The sequence below is a fragment of the Globicephala melas genome, chromosome 4 (assembly GCF_963455315.2).
Source record: "Globicephala melas chromosome 4, mGloMel1.2, whole genome shotgun sequence".
In the NCBI taxonomy this organism is placed as follows: Eukaryota; Metazoa; Chordata; class Mammalia; order Artiodactyla; family Delphinidae; genus Globicephala; species Globicephala melas.
Genome location: NC_083317.1, coordinates 68,922,467 through 68,934,990, shown reverse-complemented (window position 1 = coordinate 68,934,990; position 12,524 = coordinate 68,922,467). Strand labels below are relative to the sequence as shown.

At 46.8% G+C, this 12,524-nt stretch overlaps 1 protein-coding gene across 10 annotated transcripts in view; it reads left to right on the top strand.

Moving 5' to 3' along the window:
- The window catches only part of MYLK (myosin light chain kinase), a 176,015-nt gene that overhangs the window by 33,228 nt on the left and 130,263 nt on the right, over positions 1-12,524 (top strand). For 9 of the 10 annotated variants that reach the window (XM_060298163.2, XM_060298160.2, XM_060298161.2 and 6 more), the window contains exon 2: positions 9,710-9,917. In XM_060298163.2, the coding sequence (XP_060154146.2) occupies positions 9,710-9,917 (208 nt within the window). Of the gene's footprint in view, positions 1-9,709; positions 9,932-12,524 lie in introns of all 10 variants that reach the window. The other variant, XM_070045455.1, reaches the window with a different exon arrangement.

The following is a 12,524-nucleotide window of genomic DNA, read 5'->3' as shown; positions in this document are numbered from 1 at the left end:
TGGGGGTGGGAGGGGTAGAGCAGAGGCCTGCTTTTTTTTTTTTTTTTTTTTTTATGACTTAATGTACATTTTGACCATGTACCTGTCTTGGTGAGAGTGAAAACAGTTTAAGACAGCATGTTTGATTGTGTTTTTCAGCCCAGTGGGCAGTCAGACACTGACGTTGCCCAGGGAGCAGCTTTCAATTCCTTATCTGGCATGATTCTCTATGCAGATCAGGGTACTTTCGAGCAGCAGGGCCTGGGGAGGACATCCTGCCATAGAGCAGCAAACTCACACAGCTGCGTTCTACCCTTCGTGCCAGGTATTTTCTGACAGCATCACAGAGACCCCCTCCTGGCCATACGGATGCAGGCAGCCCGCAAGGTCCTGCTGCCAAAGCCCCACCTGCTCCCCCACCTCCCTCGCAGGCTGCCACCTGGGCGAGTCCAAGCAGAATGCAGGCTTTGTGCGATGACGTGCCTGCAGAGCGGGTGGTCAGCGGCTGCCAGGGGAGCCCGTTTAAGCCAAGGGGGCCAAGCCGAGATAGTCTTAGGTTGTTGGGACCCCCTGGTCACTTTGGCCCACCTTTGCTTTTAAACAGAATCACCTCATATTCTTTGAGAGTCCTCCTAGGCCGGGACCTTCCCAGTACAATCTGTGGCCAGTTTTTGAGTCTTGTGGCATCTGGGCTGTGCTGTTTCGAGGGGTCGTGAGCCGTTGCCAAGTGGGCTGTGCATTATTTGGGGAGGAGCCCTGTGCTCCATCTCTTCTGCCAGTGAAGTATGTCTCTGTCTCCCCAGATCCAACCAGGACTGGCCAGAAACTTCAGATTTATTACCCCAGATTTATTTCCTTCCCGAAATTTGCCCATGCCCTTGACATTCCAGGGCTGCATAAGCCAGTGAGGCAGAAATCAAGGGGATGGCCTCTGTCTCAGAGTTGCACGTGGTATTACAGGAGTGGAATGATGGTGCAGACAAAACTGTAGAGTGGATATTTGTTTTAAAATGTGCTTTGTGATGTTACATAAATCAATGATCACTTTTCAAAAGGGGTTTGCTCTCTAAATAAAAATAATAAGCCAGTTCAGCGAAGGCAGAAGGTGGTTTCAGTTTAAAGGGTTAGATTTTTATCTAATTAAGGGCGTGATGCCTCAAAGTTGTCTATAAGAATTCGAGTTGTGTAAGATGAGGTTCAACAAGCCCAGAAGTCACAAAGTAGTGGTGTTTCTTAGGGCAGAAATACAGCTTCGTGCTGTTAAAGCTGGGAGCTGAATGGATTCTAAGGTAACTTATTATAAGGAATTACTGACTTTGAAGAAAAGGAGAGACAGAGGATCTAACCTTTCGGATTTGTTAATATACTGTTGTACATATGCTATCTCATTTGGTCAGAAACTTGTCCATGGAAGTGGATAGTGATATCATCCCATCTTACAGTTGTATAAACTGAGGGTCAGATAAGTAACTTGCCCAAAGTCAGGCAACTGTTGCTTGGTGCAGCCAGCATCCAGCACAGGTCTGTCTGATTCCAGATGCCATATACCTTCCTGAATTAGTCAGGACTCTTGTTTGCAAGGGACAAACCAACTCCATGGGTTAAGTGAAAGACATGTACTGTCTCGTATGACTGAGTGGATCCCGGCTCTGCCGTAGCTCTGCCAGGCTGTGCCTCCCTCTCTTTTCTTCTTCACTGTGTATGTGATGTCTTATTTTGCACATGGCTTCCTTCCCTTAGGTGGAGGCAAGAAAACAGGGGGCAGGGATGGGAAAATATGGCTGTGGACAGACAGCTTCAGGCTTACATCTTCCCAGCTTGAGGTCCCTGTGAAGAGACAGTTTGGTCTCCCTTTATTCTGGTTGAAATTGCAGGGAAGAGCTCTGATTGGCTGACGTGGATCATGCTCATTTTGGAAGTCTGAGCGTTTTGGCCGGGAGGCGGCTGCCTAATGCATCTCCACCTGACTCACCTGTGGTGGGTAGAGGAGTGAGTCTGCTACCTCAAAGGAGTAGCTTACATCGGGAAAGGTAGGCAGGAGATCCTGAGCAAATCAAACAAAACCAAGCCACAGCACTAGTTTGTTAAACTTCTATGATACCACACGCCTCTTATTAATATTTTAATATATCTGAGAGTATATCTCAACTTGGCAGTAGAAACTGGAGAGTGACCTCCCAGGCCAGCTTCACCAGCTGGAGATGCCGTGTCCTTGGACACCATCATGATGGGGGTAAAGCCAGAACTCAGGGCTTTGAGTAGAGAGGTTTGCAGTAAGGCTGGAATCCCACAGCCATCCCACAAGGACTAGAGTTCAAACAGAAGAACACTTGTTTTTATAGGAAAACTCTGAATTTGGAAAAACTAGGAAAACATCAGTGTGAGAGTTTCCCTATTACACTTAGAATTCTATTTCTTTGTTGGACTGCTTCAGAATTTTAGGTGCTTGTGTCATTGAAAAAGAATCAGGGGCTTTCCTGGTGGCACAGTGGCTAAGAATCTGCCTGCCAATGCAGGGGACAATGGGTTCAAGTCCTGGTCTGGGAAGATCCCACATGCCGTGAAGTAAGTAAGCCCGTGTGCCACAACTACTGAGCCTGCGCTCTAGAGCCCGTGAGCCACAGCTACTGAGGCCATGAGCCACAACTAATGAGACCACGTGCCACAACTACTGAAGCCTGCACGCCTAGAGCCCGTGCTCCACAACAAGCCACTGCAATGAGAAGCCCACGCACTGCAACAAAGAGTAGCCCCAGCTCACCACAACTAGGGAAAGCCCGCACAGCAACAAGGATACAACACATCCAAAAATAAAATAAATTAAATAAATAAATTTTTAAAAAAAGAAAGGGAATCAAAAAGGTGCATGCATTGATAAGGTGAGCTAGATAAAAGGAAATCAAGCTTTTTGTTTGAAACATTCAGAAGGGCCTGAGGTATAACCCAAGACTGCCAAGCTATAGCCTGTCTCCTACTCTCTGTGGGAGAAACGGGATGTTCTCAGTCAGGCAGATGTAGGGATATGGGGTTGTCTGTGTCTTGGGCCAGAGGAAAAGAAAACGCCATAGAAAGTGAGAGTGCAAAAAACTAAAAATCAAGTTGCCGTATAATCCAGCAATCCCATTCCTGGGCGTACATCTGGACAGAACACTAATTGAAAAGATACATGCACCACAATGTTCATAGCAGCATTATTTAAAATACCCAAGACATGGAAACAACCTAAATGTCCATGGACAGATGAATGAATAAAGAAGATGTGGTATATATACACAACAGAATATTACTCAGCCATAAAAAGAATGAAATAATGCCATTTGCATCTACATGGGTGGACCTAGAAGTTATCATACTAAGAGAAGTAAGTCAGAAAGAGAAAGACAAATACCATATGCTATCGCTTATATGTGGAATCTAAAATATGACACAAACAAACTTATCTGGGAAACAGAAACAGACTCACAGACATTAGAGAACAGACTTCTAGCTGCCAAGTGGAAGGAGGGGTGGGGGAGGGATGGATTGGGAGTTTGGGATTAGCAGATAAAAACTGTTATATATAGAATGGATAAACAACAAGGTCCTACTGTATAGCACAGGGAACTATATTCAATATCCTATAATAAACCATAATGGAAAAGAATATGATAAAGAATGTTAAAAAGAAAAAAAGAAAAGCAAGTGAGAGTGGCTGATCACAGATAGAGACCTGGAGCATCTTTCCCTGATGGCCCAGGTGGCATTCTCTGGGCCAGTTTGAGGACTGATGCTCTACATTCTGCTTTTGTGTTTCATGGGACTGCTTTGGTCCTCGCTGTTTCACGACTTGAACTTAAGGGCAGGGAGCATCCAGCAGTTTAAGCCTCTCACTAGTTGCTGTTTTTAGCTGGTATGATCTCTTCCTGATGGGTTCTGTGGGTTCACTTAAGGCTTTTGACTGTTGGTTAACAGGATTATTCAAAGCCTTCATTAAGTTCCGCCTGGCCAATGGGCCGTGTGCCAGTTGCTGACACAGACCCAGGCCGCTAAGCTCGGTCATGCCATGCCCATGGCTCACCCTTCACTCTCCACTCTCATAATACACCCATGATGTAAGTTTCATAGGCATTTTCTGTGGTCTGATTTGCTGGGGGTGTTAACGTTTTAATTCTCCTTTCTGTGCATCCATGTCCATTTATTATCTGGGTGAGCTTATACTTGGAGATGGGACAGAGAATTCTTCCACGCATTCCTCAGCGTCACTGATTAACTTCCCATTATTCTTCACTTTTTAAATCACCAGCCCTGTTCTAGTCATTTATCATAGGAGAATTTCTTTATTATAGAAGAAGCTGCCTTGAAACAGGGGAAGAGGTTCAGAGTGATGTGCTACAGACAGGCCGGCGATCATAGGAAGCATGGAGACAGTTGTGTTGCAGAATCAGCTTGTCCAGCTTGCGGCGGGGTGAGGTGGGGCATCTGTCCAGCAGGTTTCCTTAATTTCCCATTCTTCAGGCTCAGCCTTTCCCATCGTCAATTCAGTTACTCAACAGGTTTCAAAGAAATACTTATTGACAACCCCTCCATCTATTGTTCCCAGCCCCAAGGACTTCTCAGCTCACTGCTGACGTCTTCTTTGTGTATCTTCCCAACTCCCCAGTCTCCTGCCGGGCCGTCTCCTTTCACCCTGGCCTTAGGGTAATCCTGGTTTCACTCGTTTTGGTCTCCCTCCGTCCCCAACGTGGGCAGAGTCTCAGTTTCATGTCCTGCCCAGCTCTGCACTGCAGCTGTGTGGGCTCGCATTGTGCAAACAGGGACAGGCCCACCCAGGAACAGAAGACGTGCAGGAGATCATCAAAAACAGCAAAATCACCCCCTTTCTACCACTCACCGAGCTGAGAAGGCAGATATGTTGCTCTGAGTCTTGTAGGGGTTGTGAAGGCCAGAGAACCTGGCCTTGTTCTGGGCTTATGCTCTGGTAGCCTGTCCTGGGCAAACTGGAATTAACTGCAAGCCCTTCACACACATCAGAGAAAAATGAAGAGACAGTACCCTTAAGAATGTTTCACTTTCAATCATTAAGTAGATCTTGAGACAGCACCAGGTTCTGAAAAACTCTCCAGCACGGCCAGCTGGTGTGACATGGCAGTGAGCAGCTGCCCGCCTGCAGCCCAGCTTTCGCCTCACCATCCAACACACACAGAATGAGCCCCCATTCCTTTTAAAGGCCTTTTGAGGCCGTAAAGTCTCTGGGGACATTTTATGGCACTGGAGCACAATTTTACTATTTTAAATTATTATAGGGGTTATGGTTACTATATCTTTATTTGTATGACAGATTGTCAGCTATGCCCTTGATTTACTTGATCCCAGGCTTTTGTTCAAGAACACAACCTCCAATTAAATGTGGTTTACTGTGGCAAAAATATGATTCTCCTTAGAATGACCCTCTTTGGGGCCATTTCCAAAAACTCATTATGGTGACAAGTCAGGGCTGCCCACTCATGTTCACAAGCCTTCTTCCTTGTGGTCACTTGATTTTCCCTTATGGAGGATTAGAGAGTATTAAGGCTGTGGGCTGGGGCCCAGGGTAGACTGGAGGGAGAGGAAAGAATCTTCCCCCAGAAGCTAAGTGGGTCACTATTTAGATCCAGACTATTTCAGGAATGGAAGGAGCCTGAGCTATCAAGAGCTGTTTTCTCTTCCATGAAAGGAAGGAATTACAACCTGAAGAGGCTAGGAATACAAGTCAGACCCAGGACTCAGGCCTGGCTCTTACACTGTCTTCTCTGTTCCACACTGACTTTCCTAGGCGTGTCTTGGGCATGTGCATGGCACCCATCCCTGTCTATCTTAGCCCACTGGGGTATTTCTGCTATAACAGAAATACCACAGGTGGGGTGGTTTCAACAACAGAAATTTATTTCTCACATGTTTGGAGGCTGGGAAGTCCAAAATCAAAGCACCAGCAGATTCAGTGTCTGGAGAGGTCCGGTTCCTGCTTCATAGCTGGCCAGCTTCTCACTCTGTCCTCACACGGTAGAAGGGGTGAGGGAACTCTCTGGGATCTCTTTTGTAAGGGCACTAATCCCATTCATGAGGGTTCCACCCTTCTGACCTAATCACCCCAAAGTCCCCATCTCCCGATATAATCACATTAAGGGTTAGGATTTCGACATGAACTTTGGAGAGACACATTCAGTCTATAGCACTGTCCTCCTGTTACTCCAGGGAAACAGCCCAAGACTTGCTTATGGGATGGCCATGACTTTTGTGAGTTCTTTGGCTTTCTCCCAAAGTGGGGAGCAGATATTGCTGTAGCCTAGAGGAGGCTTAGGGTCTATTAGAGATAGACCCTTATTAATGCTTTGGATTCTATAATATTTATGTCACCAAAAAAATGAATTTACAGTGAAGCACAGAGAGACAGCCACTCAACTTGGAGACCAAAATTGTGGTCCCAGATCTGCCACTTTACTGCTGGCAAATCATCCACTTCTCCAGGCCTCTTTCCTTTGCTCTCTGGGCTTAATAATATGATTGGCCTTGCATGCTGTCACAGACACTTTTGGTACCCCACTCAGATCCCCTGCACCAGGCTGCTACACCCATTCCCAGCTGCTCTGATTGTTGACTAAGACCTGGGTTCCTGAATCCCTATCTCAGGTTCTGCTTCCTGGGAACCCAACCCAAGACACCTCCCTTGTAGTGTTGCAAGAATCAAATAAGATTCTATATGTGGAAGACCTCTGAAAACTAAAGTATCACTGGGTTTTTACTGTGGTCTTAGACTGGGCTGTAAGAAATCCCCCATCTGTGGCTTCTTGGTGGAAGGCCCATGGTGAAGGCAGATAAGGTGTCCAGGGAGGGCAGGGCTGCTGTCACACAACCACGGGTGTGAGTCCAGACTTCTCTTCTTTCCCCACCCAGGAGCCCAGGATAGTGGGCCGGCAATAAAAATGAGTTTACTTGAAGTTGAGTAATTTTTAGGTAACGTTAGGTAGTGGTTGAACAAGTTTTTCATTATTGAGAGGATAAGAATTGGAGCTGAAAATCATTCAGACCTTGGAGCGGAAAAAGGTCATAGAAATTCCTGCCTTTGCTTCAGATGCAGGGTGTACAAAAGTCCATTGCAAACCACAGCTTTCTAAGTGGTACCAATTTCAGCATGTTTAAAAATCACTGGGTATTTTAATATATAAGGGTGTTGCAAAGGTGGATCTGTTGGTGTGGGGTGGAGGGGAATGTATATGTATGTAGAAAATGAGAGGGACTTCCCTGGTGGTACAGTGGTTAAGAACCCACCCTCCAACACAGGGGACTTGGGTTCGATCCCTGGGCAGGGAACTAGATCTCACATGCATGCTGCAACTAAGGAGCACACATGCCACAACTGAGACCTGGTGCACAGGATAAATTAAATAAATAAAAATTGAAAATGAGAGGAAAACGGAAAGGGAAAGAGGGATCTGTGTCCCTGAGGTCTGGAGCACTTGTAATGTCCCCAGTTAAACATTGACGCCTCAGGCCCTGGTGGCCACAGAGTTGGCACCGCTGCAGGGGGCCAGAGTACTTGCTCGTGGAATGCTAAGGACGCCTTTGGTGAAGTTAATGATTCATCTCCTCCCAGTCCCAGGGTTCTGCACTGCCTTTCTCTGATGCTGACAGAAGGCCACCTGGTCATCTGGAGGTGAGGCTGGCTCTGCCTGACAGGATGGAGGAGAAGATGATGATTCGCAGATTCACTATAGGACCAGACTCCCAAGGGGCTTCCTTCTGTAGGAAAGAGTTTCTTTCCTTAGTTGTTTCCTGAAAATATGCTTTCACAGAGAAAAAGAATGCTTTAACACAGTGATTTTCTGATATTCCTGGGCATGAACCTTTGTGCCAAGATAGTGCCACAAGGTGATGTGTTTTATACAGACATGTGGCATTTGCTGCCTTCAAACATGCATAATGTTTTTTGTGTACCACTTTTATTTCCATTTCTAGATTTAAGTGCCCTGAGGGGCTCCACAGATTAATGAATGGTTGTGCTATACGTTCATTATACAGGCACACGAATATAAAAGGATCACATTTTCATTTAATTTTTCTTCTGTTTTACAAAGGTCAGGGGTGTTATTTGCAGGAATATCAGAAAATGATAGTTAAGTAAAAGGAAAAGAGAGACCTAGAGGCAATCGCTGTTGACACTTTGTTTCATATTATAATAGGCATTATAATATGCACGTAGTCCCCTTCAACAGCATCACCCTGAGATAGGATACGTGCTTGGTGAGGCTGCAATGGCCAGGCGTGACGGCACAGCCACCTCCCCTCCCCTTTCTCCCACGTGCTGATAAAACCTCCTCTCTGACCTTGCTGGGGCGTATAGGAGGAGTATTGCTGTGGGTCACTGAAGGCTTTCTTTGTAAATGTAATTTGGGGTCATCCAGGGAATTTTGGGTTGGCTTCATCTGTATCTCTGCTCTCTTGTCTTGGAGTGGATCCGTGGATAAAAGCTACTGTTACAACCTGTTTGTAACGCCAACAGTTTCTCTCTCAGGAGGTTTCTGTGATGTCTTCTGTGCATTTCCAGTGCTAAAATCCCCCAGTTCAGGTCCCAGGCTGTGCACTGACGGGCCAGTCTGAGCCCTGCTCCTCCGAAGATGAGTCCATTCCAAAGGGCCTGTTGAGTTTCAGGGGTTTCAGCGCCCTTGGGGAACTTTCTCTGAAACTCAAGGTGATTTCCTGGAATTTGTCTCTCTCTGCATTTCCCCCTCTTTGGGAAAGTATCTTCTCTCTGAACAAGTTGCTGTGAGGCTCAGATATGCCAAGTATTTAGAAAAGTGCTCAACAGATGTTAGCTGCTAACTATTTGTAGAGAAAGAGTGGCCTAGGGCAGCACCGCCTGATAGAAACATCACGCAAGGCATGTATGTAGCTGTACCTTTCCTAGTAGCCACATTAAAAAAGTAAAGAGAAACAAGTGAAATTAGTTTTAACAATATATTTTATTTAACCCAGTATACCAAAATGACTATCTTTTCAATATGTAATCAGTATTTTTAAATTATCGAGGTAGTTCACATTCTCTTTTCATACTAACTCTTCAAAACCCCACGTATAATTTACGTTTACAGTGCAGTTACGGTGCAACTCGGGATCCGCCACGTTTCAAGCGCTCAGCTGCCACGTGTGGCTAGTGGCTGCCATTACTGGGCAGCTCAGATCTAGAACCTTGCTACCCAAGGTGAGTTCTAGGGACCAGCAGCCTCAGCATCATCTGAGAGCTTGTCTGAACTGCAGAATCTCAGGCCTGCCCCAAACCTATAGAAGCAGAATCTGCATTTTTAACAAGTGATTCATGTTAGAGTAGGAAGCACTGCTCTAGAATCCCCATGCTCAGTCCCCACACACTGGGGTTCTGATTTAATTGTTCCAAGGTCGGACCTGGGCACTAGTATTGCTTTAAATCTCCTCCTGGTGATTCTAGTCATGCATCCAGGCTTGAGAGACACTTGTGTGGTGGGCTGTGGAGCCAGGATGCCTGACTCGGCCACTTGCTACCTTCAAGACCTCGAGAAATCTACCAAAACCCTGCGTCTCAATCTCCTCGTCTCCAAAATGGAGATGAAAATAGTATTTGTTGCAGGGGATGTTACGAGGATTAAAAGAGTTAATACATGTAAAGCACCCAGAACAATACCTGCCACATAGGAAGTACTCTTTATGTACAAGCTCTCACCCTTTCTTCTTTTCCTTGAAGGTCCGGGGTTACCCAGAGCCCCAAGTGACATGGCACAGAAACGGGCAACCCATTGCCGGTGGGGGCCGCTTCCTGCTGGACTGTGGTACCCGGGGGACTTTCAGCCTTGTGATTCATGCTGTCCGTGAGGAGGACAAGGGAAAGTATACCTGTGAAGCCACCAATGGTAGTGGTGCCCGCCAGGTGACAGTGGAGTTGACGGTAGAAGGTGAGTCCCAAGAGGTGAAAGCCCTGGGGAGAAATGAGCCATCAGTTTCCCCAAGGCCTGCAGCTCCTGCCTCAGCCCTCTCTTGGGAGAGGGACGCACAAGAGAAAGCATCCGCATCCCGGAACTCAGGACCTGTTAGTCTGATGGGGGCAATGTGGTCCCTGGAACAAGGGAGGCATCCCAGGGGACAATGTCAGACTACACATCACCTCCCTTTCTGCTCCAGCCTTCCCCTCGCTTCCCCTCACACTGAGACTGGTACCAGATTCCTCATCATGGCCTTACAAAGTGCATCCCGCTCCTGCCTGGCTCTCCAGACCCTTCTCCTACCACTCCTCACCCTGCTCGCTCCACTGTGGTCACACTGGCCCTCTGCTTGTCCTTGGGCAAAGCCTCAGGGCCTTCACCCGGCTGTTCCCTGTGTAAAGAAGAGCTCTTTCCGCAGCCCGGCCCCTCACTTCCTTCAGGTCTCTGCTCAGACGTCCCCTCCTTAGAGAGCCCTCTCTGACCACCTCACCCCCTGGACTCGCCATCCTCTCACTCCACCCGAAATTCTTCTCCTGGGACTGTCACTGCCTCCCCTTTGATTACCTCCCCCAAGCCCCGCCTCTAACTGGAAGCTCTAGGAGAAGAAGGACTTTAGCTTGTTTACTGCTGTTATCTCCAGCATCTAGAAAACTTCCTGGCGCATGCTAGATACTGAACTGTTCAGAGAATGAGCAATGTTTATTATCTCATTATAAAGTAGTACATGCCCATCATAAACAACTTTGTAAAACTCAGAAAAATGTAAAGGAGGTAAACATACAAGTGTGTTAACACTGATTAGTGATTTTGCCTTCTTTTTCCTTCGTACTTAAATAAAATTCTGTTAAGTTTATTAACTTTAAAAATTCCAGGAAAACATGTGACCATAAGTAAAACTGTTCCTTTTGCTGCCGGCGTATCTCCCACGTGCTGAAGGCACTCCACTGGCGAGAACATTTCCAGTTCAGGCCACTGGCGGCGGCTTAAAGCCCTGATGTCTAAAAGGACATGTGGGTTCGTCAGACCCTCAGAAATATGGCAAGGTTCCCTCCACCCTTCCAGGCCTTTCTAAGGACTTATAAACCAGAGGGTCAGACTCATTTCTCCTCTCTCAGAAAACAATCCTCCCAACCTGGTTTTCAGGGGACACTGTGTGCCAGAGAAGGTTCCAGAAGGGGGCGAGGTGTACCTCGGCCAGTGTTTTTCTTGTTCGCTTGCATCATGAAAGGACAGACAGGCTGTTTCACAGAATAGAATATGCATAGTTTGGATACTTTCCCCAAATTCTTTAACGGAGTGACGCATTCCTTTTAATGGCCTTCAAGTACCTGTGGGCTGGGGCATTGCACATGGAAGGTGGCCCCTGATCACTCTCTGAATGACCCTCGTCTCGGCCAGTTCTGATGCTGTGCTTTCCCCTACAGTATACACTTTTCAATGCCCAAAGTTTGAGTTGAGGCCCCCAAATAAAAATTACTTTATCCCCTTGTATTAGTCAACCCAGGCTGCCAATACAAAATACCACAGACTGCATGGCTTAAATAACAGATGAATTTTCTCACAGTTCTGGAAGCTGGAAGTTCAAGATCAGTCCAGCAGGATTTGGTTTCTGGTGAAGGCTCTTTTCCTGGCTTGCAGAGAGCCACCTTCTTCCTGTGTCCTCACATGGTGGAGAGAGGGAACTCTCATGTCGCTTCTTCTTCTTCTAAGGGCCCCACCCTTAGGACCTCACTGAACCTTTGTCACCTCCTCACAGGCCCTGTCTTCAAATACAGTGACATTGTGTGGGGTGAGGGCTTCAACATATGAATTTGGGTGGGGACACAAAAATGTAGTCTATAACACCCCTTTTCTGATTTTCTATTTGGAGCTGGGGAAACGGGGAATCAGAGGTTCAGGTTCTGGTCCCAACTTTTGCCGGTCAATGTGCGACTTTAAACTCTGGATCTCTGTTTCTGTAGAATAAAGGGTTTGAATTCAGCGGTCTCTACAACCTGGGCTAGCCCTTGTTTTTTGTGATCCATTGTAAAGGAAGGGAGTGGGTTAGGAGTACAGGAGAGCTATATAAAACCCAGGTCGTATGAAACCTTTTTTTTTGTTGTTCCCATCAGTGAGGACATTAGATCTGATGTCTCAACTAAGCAGGAAAATTTTTATTAGGTCATGGTACTCAGGGCAGAGGAAAAGAAAGAAGGCAGGAGAACTGTAGCAAATGAGAGAAGGCTAAGGCTCTCAGCCCTGCGCCCTCCCCTTTGGTTTCAGTTTGAGATCATCGAAGATGCTTTATGCCTTCTAACCCTAGGAGGTAGAGAATGACCTAAAGGCTGCAGTACCTTTAAATGTGAATGGCCCTGTATACTTTCTGCTTCTGCATCAGAGGCCAGTTTCAGCCCATGTGTGGTTTGGGACTACCCCATAGACCATAGCCCTGGAAGGATCCGCTCTGGTCTCTTATGCCGTGGATAAGCTGTTGACGGTGCCAGGCTAGCCCAACCCCTTGCAAAGGGAATCCAGCAGCCCTCCTGCTTCTCGCCAGCTCCCTGTGCTTTGCTTCTTAGAAGCTTATGCTTCTTATTCGGA